This window comes from Chiloscyllium plagiosum, unplaced genomic scaffold (genome assembly GCF_037043375.1).
Source record: "Chiloscyllium plagiosum isolate Xiang-an unplaced genomic scaffold, Cpla_swu_hap1 HiC_scaffold_3, whole genome shotgun sequence".
NCBI lineage: Eukaryota > Metazoa > Chordata > Chondrichthyes > Orectolobiformes > Hemiscylliidae > Chiloscyllium > Chiloscyllium plagiosum.
The window spans coordinates 78297490-78310069 of NW_028270141.1; the positions used below are offsets into that span (position 1 = coordinate 78297490).

Here is a 12580-nt window from a genome sequence, read left to right on the forward strand (position 1 = left end):
AACTCTTCCTTAAATTTACTCACTGTCTCAGCATCCACTGCACTTTGGGGTTGTAATTCCACAGATTCACAACCCTTTGGGAGATGTAGTTTCTCCTCAACTCTGTTTCAAATTTGCTCCCCCTTATCCTAAGATTATGACATCACGCCATAAGATGCTCCACATCTATTTTATTGACACCTTTTATCATCTTGAATACTTCAATTTGATCACTCTCATTCTTCTAAATTCCAAATAGTTAATCTTAGACTGTTCAATCTCTCTTCATAAGATAAACCCCTCATCTCTGTGACCAATCTAATTAACCTCCTCTGAGCTGCCTCCAATACCACATTGTTCCTCAAATAAGGGGAGATATACACGCAATATTAATATAAATTCATGTTTCATACTGGACAGATTGTATGATACTCAATGGGGTATTTCCCTTTCACTTGCAGGACAACTTGGCAAACAATCAGAGGCAGTAGGAGCTTTCTAGAGGGCGAAGCTATGTCCACATGTCCTAAAGTTTGAAGATTTGCAGTTGGCCATTTCTGAAATGGAAATGACTGAGCCCGTACCTGGCACTGGAAAAGAATCAACTGATCATGACAATAATTCATACATGATTCTCCTGCTCACATCCCAATTATGGTTTCCATTAAAACTAATAACTTTTGAAAATAAATTTAGAATTCCAGTTAATAACTGAAAGGATGATATGACAAAATTTCACATTCAGGACATTTCCTGTAACAGCTGACTAAAAACACTATTGACTAAACACCATCTGCATAGGAAACTGGTACTTCGAATGACAAAAAAAATTACATTTTTCTAATGCAACCCAAAACAGACATCACAGATATAGTTTACGCTGCCCTTCAAGTGGACATTCATTTCTCCTGGAACCAGTCCAAGGTAATTCTTAGCTCTTGTGTGATATTTTCCCTGATAACTACCCTGGAACTATCTTATGGCATTTGCTACCTCTATCATTACGAGGTAATGGATAAGGGTTATTTTGGAGTAGTCACTGCCACCAGCGTCTCCTTTGTTTCAGGCCTATTGAGTGATTAGTGGTGGAGGATACATCAAAAAGTAGCATCAACAGGAGAGACACTGCTCATAGAAAACCAGAAAGTTTAATGCATAATAACAATAACTACAACTACATTTGGTCAGCCATGATTACCAGGTTAGGAGCTGGTACAGATACATTTGCTCTCTCTGAAAGCTAAAATCAAACTCAATGACTCCACCCACAGACTGAGTGAGACATCACTAGAACAGGTGCAGCCAATGCAACATGAACATTAACCCCTTCAGTACCATTACATTTCTAACAATAAGGGCTTCCTTTTCCCTGCTGGGAACTAGTAGACTTTCATTTGGAGATTTCTCCTGAGAGATTCATCCTCTGGGACAGGCTAGGTGAATCTTCCAAACTTGTTTTAACTTTCTCATGAATTCCGCCTTTTTTCTTCGGAGCAAAAGCTGCTACCTACATTCCTGTGTGATGGACCATACCGTCCTACTGCTAATTGCTGCTCTTAATCCGCAGAATCCAAGCCAAGTAACTTTTTCTGAGAATTTTCTCCTTACAAGGTCATCGACAGTGGAATGTAAATCACAAGTCTAAGGTAGAAATGCTGATTTGATGTCCTTGAGAGCCAAACCCTTTTATCTTGGAAGTAAAATAACCAAGTTAAAGCCAGACATTCTCAATACTTTTCTGAGATATTCACAATCCAGTCTATTGCTATTAGGTCTCAAGCATCTGCCATTGTCTCCATGTGTAAATATCTGTATCTTCATCCCAGTAAAAGAATCTAGGTTCCTCCTTAATGTCAGATGTTACAGTGCACAGGATTGCTATCAGACAGACTTTAGCACATGTCAATATTATTCCATCTTAAAGACATGACCTCAACACATCATAATCATGCAAACATCACAATAAACCACAATCTCTTTTCATTTATAAGCAACAGATGATACAGCTCTTACTTGATCTACCTCATCTCAGTAGAGCTTTAGCTCTACATCTTTGTTCTTTCAAACAAGTACCAAGAACAACCTGCCTTAGTAATGGACAGGAGGCAGAGAAGACAACAATCATGATGACACATCATGCTCAAAGGTTGACAATGTACACATCTCAGAGGATAGAGAGCAAGTGGATTCTGTACATGACGATATACCTTCCAAAAGTGTGCTGCAGCCAGGGCAGAGGACAAGAACAGTGGAACAAAGGAAATTAGTTTTAAAAATGGAAACATTTACAGTATCTACATGTCATTTACATTGCATTGAAGAATCCACTGTCAGTCTTCTCCTTCTTACCATGAGACCAGTTTCCTTTCACCCCCCCCAGAGAATGTCTATTTCACTCCCTTCGCTGTCCTCCCTCAACATGAACAAAGCTATAAGTTCTTTGGCTGAACAGAGATGATCATGTGTGAAGTGAATAAGTGAGGCTTTGTGGATTAACTTTAGGTATCAGTAGAAAAAGCCCCCTTTTTGTAATTTCATCATATATGTATAAACTTGGAGTTGATAAGCAATTACAGGACATAGCGCTCAGAGTAAAATGGAGACTTCTCCCTATGGGTTAATGCACTCTACGGAAGTCAATTTACAATAATTATCACTGCACTGAATTTCTAATGATACAAGTAACCTTTCAAGTATTGTACATTGTTGAATAATAATTAGATTCTATTGTATTCACAACATAACATAATAATGGTAGCATAATAAACTCTTAAGTGATCCATTATTCCTTGGAAACTTTTCATGCATTAAAGGTTAACAGTTGCTAACACTGGTACTGCATCACAGAAGTAGAGCTGCTGGAATAATGTAGAACATTATTAGTCTTGAATATAGGGGATGTCTGGACATTCTGCTGATGGCACAGCAGCAATCTGAACTAGAAACCAGGTGTATTAAACTTTATCTTCTCAATCTTAAATACCCATGTTTAAAAAGTGACTCAATTGCTGGCTCTGTACCTAAAAGGGCTCAGTAGATTGTGGTGAAGCTCAATTTTGTATGTCTCACATCAAAGGATGTGTTTTTGACAAGTTATCAAAATTAGCATCCAAACGTTCATCAGCCCTTTCTTGTATTTTGCTCAGTTATTGTAGTCTGGACAAAATACCTCTGATGGAGCAAAACCTGGAAGAACACTTTGGTCTCCAAATTTATTTCCAAGTAGAGATCAGCTATCATATAGCTAAGCATGTGCTTGCTCAAAACAATTTTATTCAGGTCCTTAAAAATTTTGTGTTGATATTTAAAGATTAATTTGCAAATCAGTTTGTTTGTGTTATCAGGTGAAGATTCCAGAATATAAATTGATGTCTATGTTGACATAATTATGGAGATGCTCAAAATGCTAAACATTAACTCTGTTACTCTATGATGCTACCACACCTGTCATGCATTTCCAACCTACACACAGAGTGTTTTGCTATGGCTAAGCATTAAGCAGTGCGGACAATCCAAAGAGACTCCAAAGGAATATAGACTGAGTATGTGAATGGGCAAGGAGATCACACATGCAGTACAGTGTGGGGAAATGTCAAATTATTTACACTTCACTCGGAAGGATAGAAAAACAGAATGCATTTTGAAATGTGACTGAATGTTCACGCACAGAGGGATTTGGTTGTTCTTGTTCAAGACACATGGGAAGTTAACATGTTGATATAACAAGAATTAGAAGGCTAATGCTATGTTAATTTAAAATGGTGAGGGAGGACACCTAGGGCAGTCAAATAGACATTCTCTGGGGGGAAAGAGGAAACTGAACTCATGGTAAGAAGAAGACAAATAATGGATTCCTCAACCCAATGTAAATGACATGTAGATACTGTAAATATTTCCATTTTCAAAATTAATTTCTCTTCATGTTTGTAATAAACTGATGACAGTGGAAGAAATAATCCTTGTTTCATGATCTTTGGGCCGTCTTTGTGTTCAACTCTCACATCACAGAAGGAAGGATTCCTTTGCCTCAAGTGGGCTACAATGAAGTTTTACTAAGTTGATTCCTGGGGTGGCAGGGTTGTCCCATGCTAGAGGTCAACTAGAATTAGTGCTATTCAGCAGAGCATGAAAGAAAGAAAGATTATCTCATCAAGCAAATAAACTCTCAAAGTACGAGAGGATGGATGCTCAGAGTGTTTGTTCTCTTGCCTCCACTAGGGGTCATAGTTTTTGGATATAAGGAACCCGTCATTTAGGATTGAGCTGTAGATTTTATTTTGCTCTCAAAGTTGTGAATCTTTAAAAGCATTATTTACTCAGAGGATGGAGGATCATTGAGTATATTCAAAACAGAGGATGGTTATTTGAAAATTAATGGTAATCAAAGAAAATGCAATTCAGTGCAAAAGCTGAGTTAAGGAGGAAGTTCAACTGTGATTATATTGAATGGTGAAGCACATTCAAAGAGCTATATGGCCTATTCCTACCATTACGAATACCTTTGTTATAAGGTGATGTTTTGAAATTGTCTTTTACCATAGGATAAAATGTAGAAATAAAAGGATCACATGACTGTTCCGAATTCTCCCTTACATTTAGCTCTGATTGTTATAGTGGGAACAGTTTGTTGTTATATTCAGAAAAAGGTGCAAGATGTTGACACCTGTGCACAATGGTAAAGGCATCTCTGATAATGCATGTAGACTGTTGAATTTTCATAGTATGGTGGGGGCTCCACACGGATTTAAAATGTCACTAATAACCCAGATCTAGAAGCCTCATTCTGATTTCCTAGAGATCTCTGTTTGTTGGTAGGAAAACACTGGCAGATTGCAACTCATAGGTAGGGGAAAACCTGATTTAAGATTGTCAGTCGAGCTTATAGTGTGGTGGGCATGGACCTGATCGAAACTACAGACATTAGTTGCCAAAGATGTGTTCTTTGAAGTAAGAATGAACATGTGCTCATTCCTGAAGAAGGGCTTATGCCCGAAACATCAATTCTCCTGCTCCTTGGATGCTGCCTGACCTGCTGCACTTTTCCAGCAACACATTTTTCAGCTCTGATCTTCAGCATCTGCAGTCCTCACTTTCTCCATGTGCTCATATTGCATTGAACACAAAAAACAGCCATTCTCCTCCAAGGGATATCTTAACCAATCTGAGTCAACCTGGTTGGTTCAGATATTTTTAATTAACCTGCACAGAGATGTTATGACAAAGATAGGAACACTACCAGTGTGTCACAAATCCCTTCCAACTCCAAGTGGGCTGGCTATAGTGGAAACTGGGCAAGTTGGCAAGATAGGTGTAATGGCAGAACAATGGGGGGGGCATGGGTTAGTATTATGTTGGTAATGGAGCTATAAGGGGTCTTGCAACTGAATAGGGATTCAAGGGTTTTCAGAGGGTATGACAAGTTATTGGGGCATGGTTTGGTATGAGTTGATTCCAGGCTTGGAGGGATTTTCTTATGAGGAGAAATTGAGTAGGTTAGGCCTGTGCTCATTGGCATTTCAAAGAATCAGGGAAAGATCTTTTTGAACCATACAAGATTCTTAGAGGATTTTACAGGGCAAAGTTTGAAAAGTTGATCCCTCTTGTGGGAGAGGTCTTGGATCAAAGGGCATAATCACAGAGTGAGGGTTCACCCATTTAAGATAGAGATGAGGATTTTTGATTTCTATGAGAGGACAGTCAATCTGTGGAATCCTTTACCTCAAAGGGCTGTTGAGTCTGGGTCATAAAGCACATTCAAGACTGAGATAGATTTTTAATCATTAAGGAAATTAAAGGCTATGGGGATAAGGAAGGAATGTTACGTTGAGGATTATTAGATTACTTACAGTAATCAGCCATGATCACGTTGAATGGTGGAGCAGACTCAATGAGTTGAATGGCCTACTTCTGTTCTTACATCCTCTGGTCTGATGGAGTTGGCATTTATGAGGCAGTGGAGAATTCCAGGGTTTATAAAAGGTTAAGCTTTAAACAATGTTTAATTTTTTAAAACTTACAAAATAAAAACAAAGTGCTTTTTCTTCAGAACTGTTTCAGTGTTAGAAGTTGACACTGCTGCCTCATAGTGCCAGGGACCTGGGTTCAATTCCAACCTCGGGCAACTGTGTGTGGAGTTTGCACATTCTCTCCATGCTTGTGTGGGTTTCCTCCAGGTGTTCCGGTCTCCTCTCACAACCGAAAGATGTGCAGGTTAGGTGAATTGGCCACGATAAATTGCCCATAATGTTTTGGGGTGTGTATGTTAGATGTATTAGTCAGGGTATATGTAGAGTAATAGGGTAGGGGAATGGGTCTGGGTGGGTTACTCTTCAGAGGGTCAGTACGGACTTGTAGAGCCAAATGGCCTGTTTCCACCCTGTAAGGATTCTATGAATTCTTGGTCTAAAGAAGAGTGGCGATCATTCCACACATAGTGCCAGACTTACTGCATTTCTCCAGCACCTTCTGTTTTGAGTACTTAGGCAACATTGTTTTTTTGTTTATCAAATAAAAAGTCTTAATACCTGCAGTCCTGTGAAGTAATATGATGTTTTCAATCAATTATAGAGTCACAGAGTCATAGATATGTACAGCACAGAAACAGACCTTTCAGTCAAACTTGTCCATGCCGACCAGATATCCAAAACTAATCTATATCCATTTACCTGCACTCGGTCCACATCCCTCTAAACCCTTCCTATTCATATACCCATCCAGATGCTTTTTAAATGTTGTAGTTGTACCAGCGTTCACCACTTCCTCTGGCAGTTCATTCCATACAAACACCATCCTGTGTGAAAAAAGTTTCCCTTTAGGTCCCTTTTAAATCTTTCCTCTCTCACCCTAAACCTATACTCTCTGATTGCGTACTCCCTCACCCCAGGGAAAAGACTTTGTCTATTTACCTTATCCATGCCCCTTATGATTTTATAAACCTCTATAACTTCACCCCTCAGCCTCCAGTGCTCCAGGGAAAACAACCCCAACCTATTAAGCATCAGCGTATAGCTCAAACCATCCAACCCTTGCAACCTCCTTGTAAATCTTTTCTGAACCCTTTCAAGTTCCACAACATCCTTCCTATCACTGGAATTCAAGTACTTTTTAAAAAAATGTTATACTTCTTCACAGAATTGTAATACCATTTCTATTTGTTACATCCTTCTCAACTTTCAAAGAAACAATCAACTTTCCAGCGTATCACACACTGACAGACTGCTTCTAATTTAGTTTGTTGGACAGATTGGAACTGGAACATTTGGGTGATAGGCTAACAGAGCAAGTGCTGGGTCAGCTATTCCAGCAGCAAAGCTAGATCCATTCTGAGGACTTATTTAAATAAAACTGATGAGTCATCAATCCAAATGGGCTGGAGCAATATCAGATGGGCCAAAGTGCCAGGGTGGCCTCAAATTCCATGTCAGCAGGGATGCAACTGCTGAGGGGCCCAGAGTGTGATAAGTTTAAAAATCAAGCACAATGACTCTACCATAGTCATCAAATCTAAAAAGGCCAATGTTTGTCAATCTTTGATTTCTTTAGAGAAGCAAAAAGTGCCAACATAGCATTTCTGTCACAGCAGGAGTTATAATGGTCTTTCTTATATATATCTATTTTTGTAATGTTTGCAAGAAGGCATGAAGGCTTGAGCAGAATATTTATTAATAGTGTGTCAAGTTTACTTGCAGCCCTGATGAGACTTTTCCCTGGTTTAAACAGAAGGTTTGATTACTTTACTGTTAATGAGAAGAATGAATAATGTCCGTAACAATAAGGGTAAACGTTTTTTTAAAAAGAATAATGTTTATGGTTTAGCGGTCTGTGTAACAGCTTGAGTACTTGCGAGGTAACATTTATGCGACTATTTGAATATGTGGTTTGTTTTTCACTTGTGATTCTGCAGTCCTTTTACTTACTGAGAAACAGTAACAGAGTAAGGGTGGTATGCATGGAAATACCACCACCTGCAAATTCCCTTCCAAGCCACATACCATCCTGACTTGGAGCTAGAACACTGACGGTTCACTATTGTTTGGTGTAAATCCTGGAAATCCCTTCTCAGCATCAATATGGATGTACCTAGATCAGGTGGATGCAGCAGTGAAAGAAGGTGGGTAACCACCTTCTTAAGGGCATTTAGGGACAGGTAATAAATGGTCAGTGATGCCCACATCCAATGAAAGACCAAAGAAAAAATGTAAATAACACTGAAATGTGCATACATCCTCCTCTAGCAAATTAGTAACAAGTAAAATAATTGATTTTAACCTGCTAACACAGTCACAGGTACCTCAGTACTGACAGTGTCCTGAATAAGATCATCAAGTTCCCTTGAAATTTGACCAATCCAAATTTATGCACAGTGTTTATCTAGCTAATTAAAATCATTTGTCAGAATGTACAGAAGACATAAGTTATTCATGTGCCTGACCCACTGCACAACTAACAGCTCCTTTTATCAAATGTTAAACCATTATTAAGAAAACATAATATGATTTTAAAACAGCAACAGTTATTGGAATAACAAATGGGCTGAATTTTCCAGGCCCACTTAGAGGTTTTAGAAAGGCAGGCAGGCAAGGGGATAGGCCAAACTGGCACCACAGGCCATTCGGAATCCCATTCGGGGCACAATTGTCTTCACCAAAAATGGGAGACACGTCTGTCCACCAATCCCCCCACCAATATAAAGGAGACATGAACCTGGCAGCATTGGTATCTGCCTCTAGGCCCCAGTGGGAGCAAATGTCCTCACTAGCTTGGCTCCTCCATCTACCCATCTCTATTCCCACTTCAGGCCTGCTTCCAAAGAAAGTGGCCTCAACTGCAGCCTGCCTCTTCACCACCTCATCATGAAAATAGCATGGGCAAGCAGCAAGGCCAGAAAGAAAGATTCTGATGTTAGGAAATAGCCTGACTCACGATTCCCACTGTAAGGGTAAAATACAGCACTTAAGTGTAAAAGATGCACATTGGTAAAATCAGTACTTACTGTATAATACTCCAGTTGGAAATTTCACAGCTTTGTGGTCACTAATCTTAGCTTTGCATTTTAAATTTAATTCAAATTCTGAAACCACGATGGGATTTAAAACCATGTTCTCCTGCATTACTAATCATGCGACATAACCATTGCACTACAGTGCTATCTTGCTTCCCAAACTACAAGCAGATTTTAGACTGGCTGGGTGGGAATACAATCATTTGCCATGCTGGTGCCGGGTAGGAAAGGGAACTATTTCTGCACAGATCTTGGTTCAGCTTGATTCCAATCTCAGCGACCCTTGCAAAATCTCAGAACTAAAGGATCAGGACAGAATTCTCCCTGGGCTAGTTATACTGCCATAGAGGAGCTTTCTACCTATTTCTGAGCCTGCTTTGATACAAATCATTTGCCTAGGTCATGGCTGAACTATGCAGGATGAACTCTGTCTTTATTCCCAATCAGAAGGACAAAAAAATTGGTTAAAAATCAAAATTCATTGATGTTCCACTGGGTGACATTTCTAATTGGGAGAAGAAGGCAAATAGCCTTAAAGGAGATATGGCCCTGTCTATCTTAAATGAATTTCAGTGACGTTTCTCCCACCGTTCCATATTCTAGTATTAATAGACAACAAAAGGAAGCAAAATATAGCTGCCCAGCTCCTCCTTACCTCTGTTTATGTAGCAGACTGATCTGGTAGCCTATTCTTCTCTGTCAAGGGAGAGAGGTAATCGTAAAGTGGTACACCCTCACTTAAAAGTTCTTCAATCATAACTTTAAATCTTTGGCAATTGATTAGGAATATCCAGTCCGTATGATGATTTATTTGAAAATAATCTGATGGGATTCAGTATATTTTCTTATTTGCAGCAATATTGCAGTTTGTGTTTTCAAAAGAAGTGAAAGACATGAGCAGAAAAATATTGAGATATTAAACATTCCCTTGGTAGTGTCAGTAACAGGAGAAAGGAGTGGTCATTTAATTGAGAAAGTTGTAAATAATTGTCATAAAATATTTTCATTATTTGTGCACAACAACAATGTCATTACACAGAAGTAAAACCAATGGAAAATTAAATGGGGATTTTTAAAAATTTATCAAATACATATTTGGGGAATTTTATTCTAATTCACGAATTTTACAGTCTTCTCAAATTACAATTATCTCCATGTTATTTCACTGAGTTTTAACATTTATACTCAGTCGCAGTAGTGCTGTTTACAGGGAAGTTGAGAGCAAAAATTACTGGGAGGGAGGACAAATGAGAGGAGATTTGGGCTGACCTGCCACTCCTTGTATTAGTCAGTGTTAAGAGCAGGAATGACAGGAAACAGAAACAAGATTCCACACTCCCTTTGGAGAAGAGAATGCTGAAGGTGTGGAAAAGGGGGAAACCAATCACAAATATAATCTAGCACATAACAGAAGATTTCATTATCACTTTTCAGAGCAAGTCAATGCTACCCACCCAGAAGTGCACATATCATTGGCTTACCCATAATTTTGCAACATTACTGGACTAAAACAGTATCAACTAGCATGGCTGCATTAAGAATTAAATTAAGTTGCAGATATAAAGATTGAAGTACAATAAAACAAAGATATTTAAGTCACAACACATTATGCTAAAGATCTGCAAAAATATGATGTGCCAGAGTGAATACTTTATGATGGTCACTCCCAAAACAGGAAGATCTCTTTTGCTTTTAATTAAGGAGAACAATTTGGTGAAAAAAGTGTTGCAAGTATAGAATACTTTCTTGAGAGATCACCAAGTTCTTTGCAGTCAATAAAGTACTTTTGAAATCAGTCACTATTGTAATTTAGGAAACACAACAGTCAATTTGCACACAACAAGATATGAATTTGGAATAATAATCTGTGAAGTTACATCAGCTCGGGGATAAACATTTACTGAAGAATTGTCCAGCTTCACATATAATTCCCATAGTGTGGAAGCAGACCATTCAACCCATAAAGTTTACACTAACCCTCCAAAAGGCATCTCACCCAGACCTAACCGCCTATCCTGTCCAATGACTAAACCCATCCAGTCAGCACATCGCTGAACACTATAGGTAACTTAGCATGGCTAATCCACCTAAGCTGCACATCTTTTGACTGTGGGAGGAAACTGGAGCACTCAGAGGAAACCCACAAAACATGGTAAGAATGTGCAAACTCCACACAGACAGTTGCCAAAGAGTGGAATCAAACCAACGCTGTGAGGCAGTTATGCTAACCACTGAGCCACCATGTCACCCATCTCTTGAATCAATGTTTCTAAGTGGAGCCTCAGTTTGAAATCTCATTTGAAGGAAGGGGGAATAGTGAGAAAAGCAAGTATAAAGTGAAAGGTTTTTCTATAGTGAGCTCTGTGTAGGCGTATTAAATTTGTACAGATATAAATAGACTATTGTACACGTGTACTGACAAAAGCCAGAGTTTGTTTTGCAGATGTAGAAATTATTGCTTTCTTTTAGTGAAATTAGGATGGATGCTGATAGATTGTGCAGATTTTAGTAGAAGGTATATCCTTTCCTTTCCTCCTTTAATCTCTGAGAAACTTGAAATGACAAGAATGTAATTATAATATACATCATGCATGTCATATAGTTAATACAAATAAGGAAACTAAACTGTCAATCACTGCATAAACTGATTAAAACTAATTTCCTACTAATATACCATATTGCTAAATAAACTGTGCAATACAAGAAAATAATAAAGTAATTAGCATTGATCGGAGGAAGACAAAATTGGAACCTACTTGATGCGGTTTTCTTCAAGCTTTTGCAGAGCAGCATCTCTTTTTAGGACTTGCTGAAGCGCTAACTGTTCATCTTCAGATAGAAAGCTCAGGTCCACAATTTTTGTCAGATCCATCTCTGTTTTCATTTTCCAATGTTCTCAATGAAATTTGAGTGAACTGAAACCAGACCAGTCAGAGAAAGTTTGCAACTTTAAGTAGCAGGGCGTCTGTCCTTCTTTCAGCTGTTAAACTTGCTCTTTGCACTAAACTTTAAATCTCTTGGTTTTTCCTTTTGAGATTGTTCACAGTCAACAAGAGGTTAAGCCAGGTGCTTGCATTCTTTCAGGCTCACATAAGATATTCTGCCACATTCATAATGTGAGACTTTCTGTCAGATGTTTAGGTTCCTTCAGCAAGACTCTGTTGTCCCATGACAGGGTAAGGTATTGCAGGCTCTGAAGGAATAAAGTACAAGCAAACAATGAGACTCTGTGTCACGTATTTTTTATGCAAATTAAGTTATTGCAGGAATGTAGGTCTGAGTTGTTTTACAGGTTTAGAACTCACAATGTTTGTGATCATTGAAATGGATCATTTTAATTTAAAGTACATTGAGCTTGTGAAACCAAGCAAACTTCAAGTGAAAATTAGCAAACCTCTGAAAATTAGTCAGCTCTTAAAAGCAAACTGAAAAAAAGATTTGGAAAGCTCTAATAAACTAAAAGTTAAGCATGAATGGATTTATTTCTCAAACTATGATTAGAAAATGATGTCTTTTAAGAGTGTTGGAAGCAAATAGAAAGGTCAGTTTTTTTTAAAAAAGAAAAGTGACTGAATTTACTTTTCCAAGTTGTATATGCCT

At 38.4% G+C, this 12580-nt stretch overlaps 1 protein-coding gene across 1 annotated transcript in view; it reads right to left on the reverse strand.

Annotated features, from left to right (window-relative positions):
- LOC122545235 (synaptotagmin-like protein 2) overlaps positions 1-12167 on the reverse strand; it is a 206429-nt gene extending 194262 nt beyond the window's left edge. Inside the window, exon 1 of the mRNA XM_087980991.1 lies at positions 11737-12167. Within this exon, the coding sequence (XP_087837117.1) occupies positions 11737-11864 (128 nt within the window). The 5' untranslated portion in view covers positions 11865-12167. The remainder of the gene's footprint in view (positions 1-11736) is intronic.
- Positions 12168-12580: the final 413 nt, after the last annotated feature.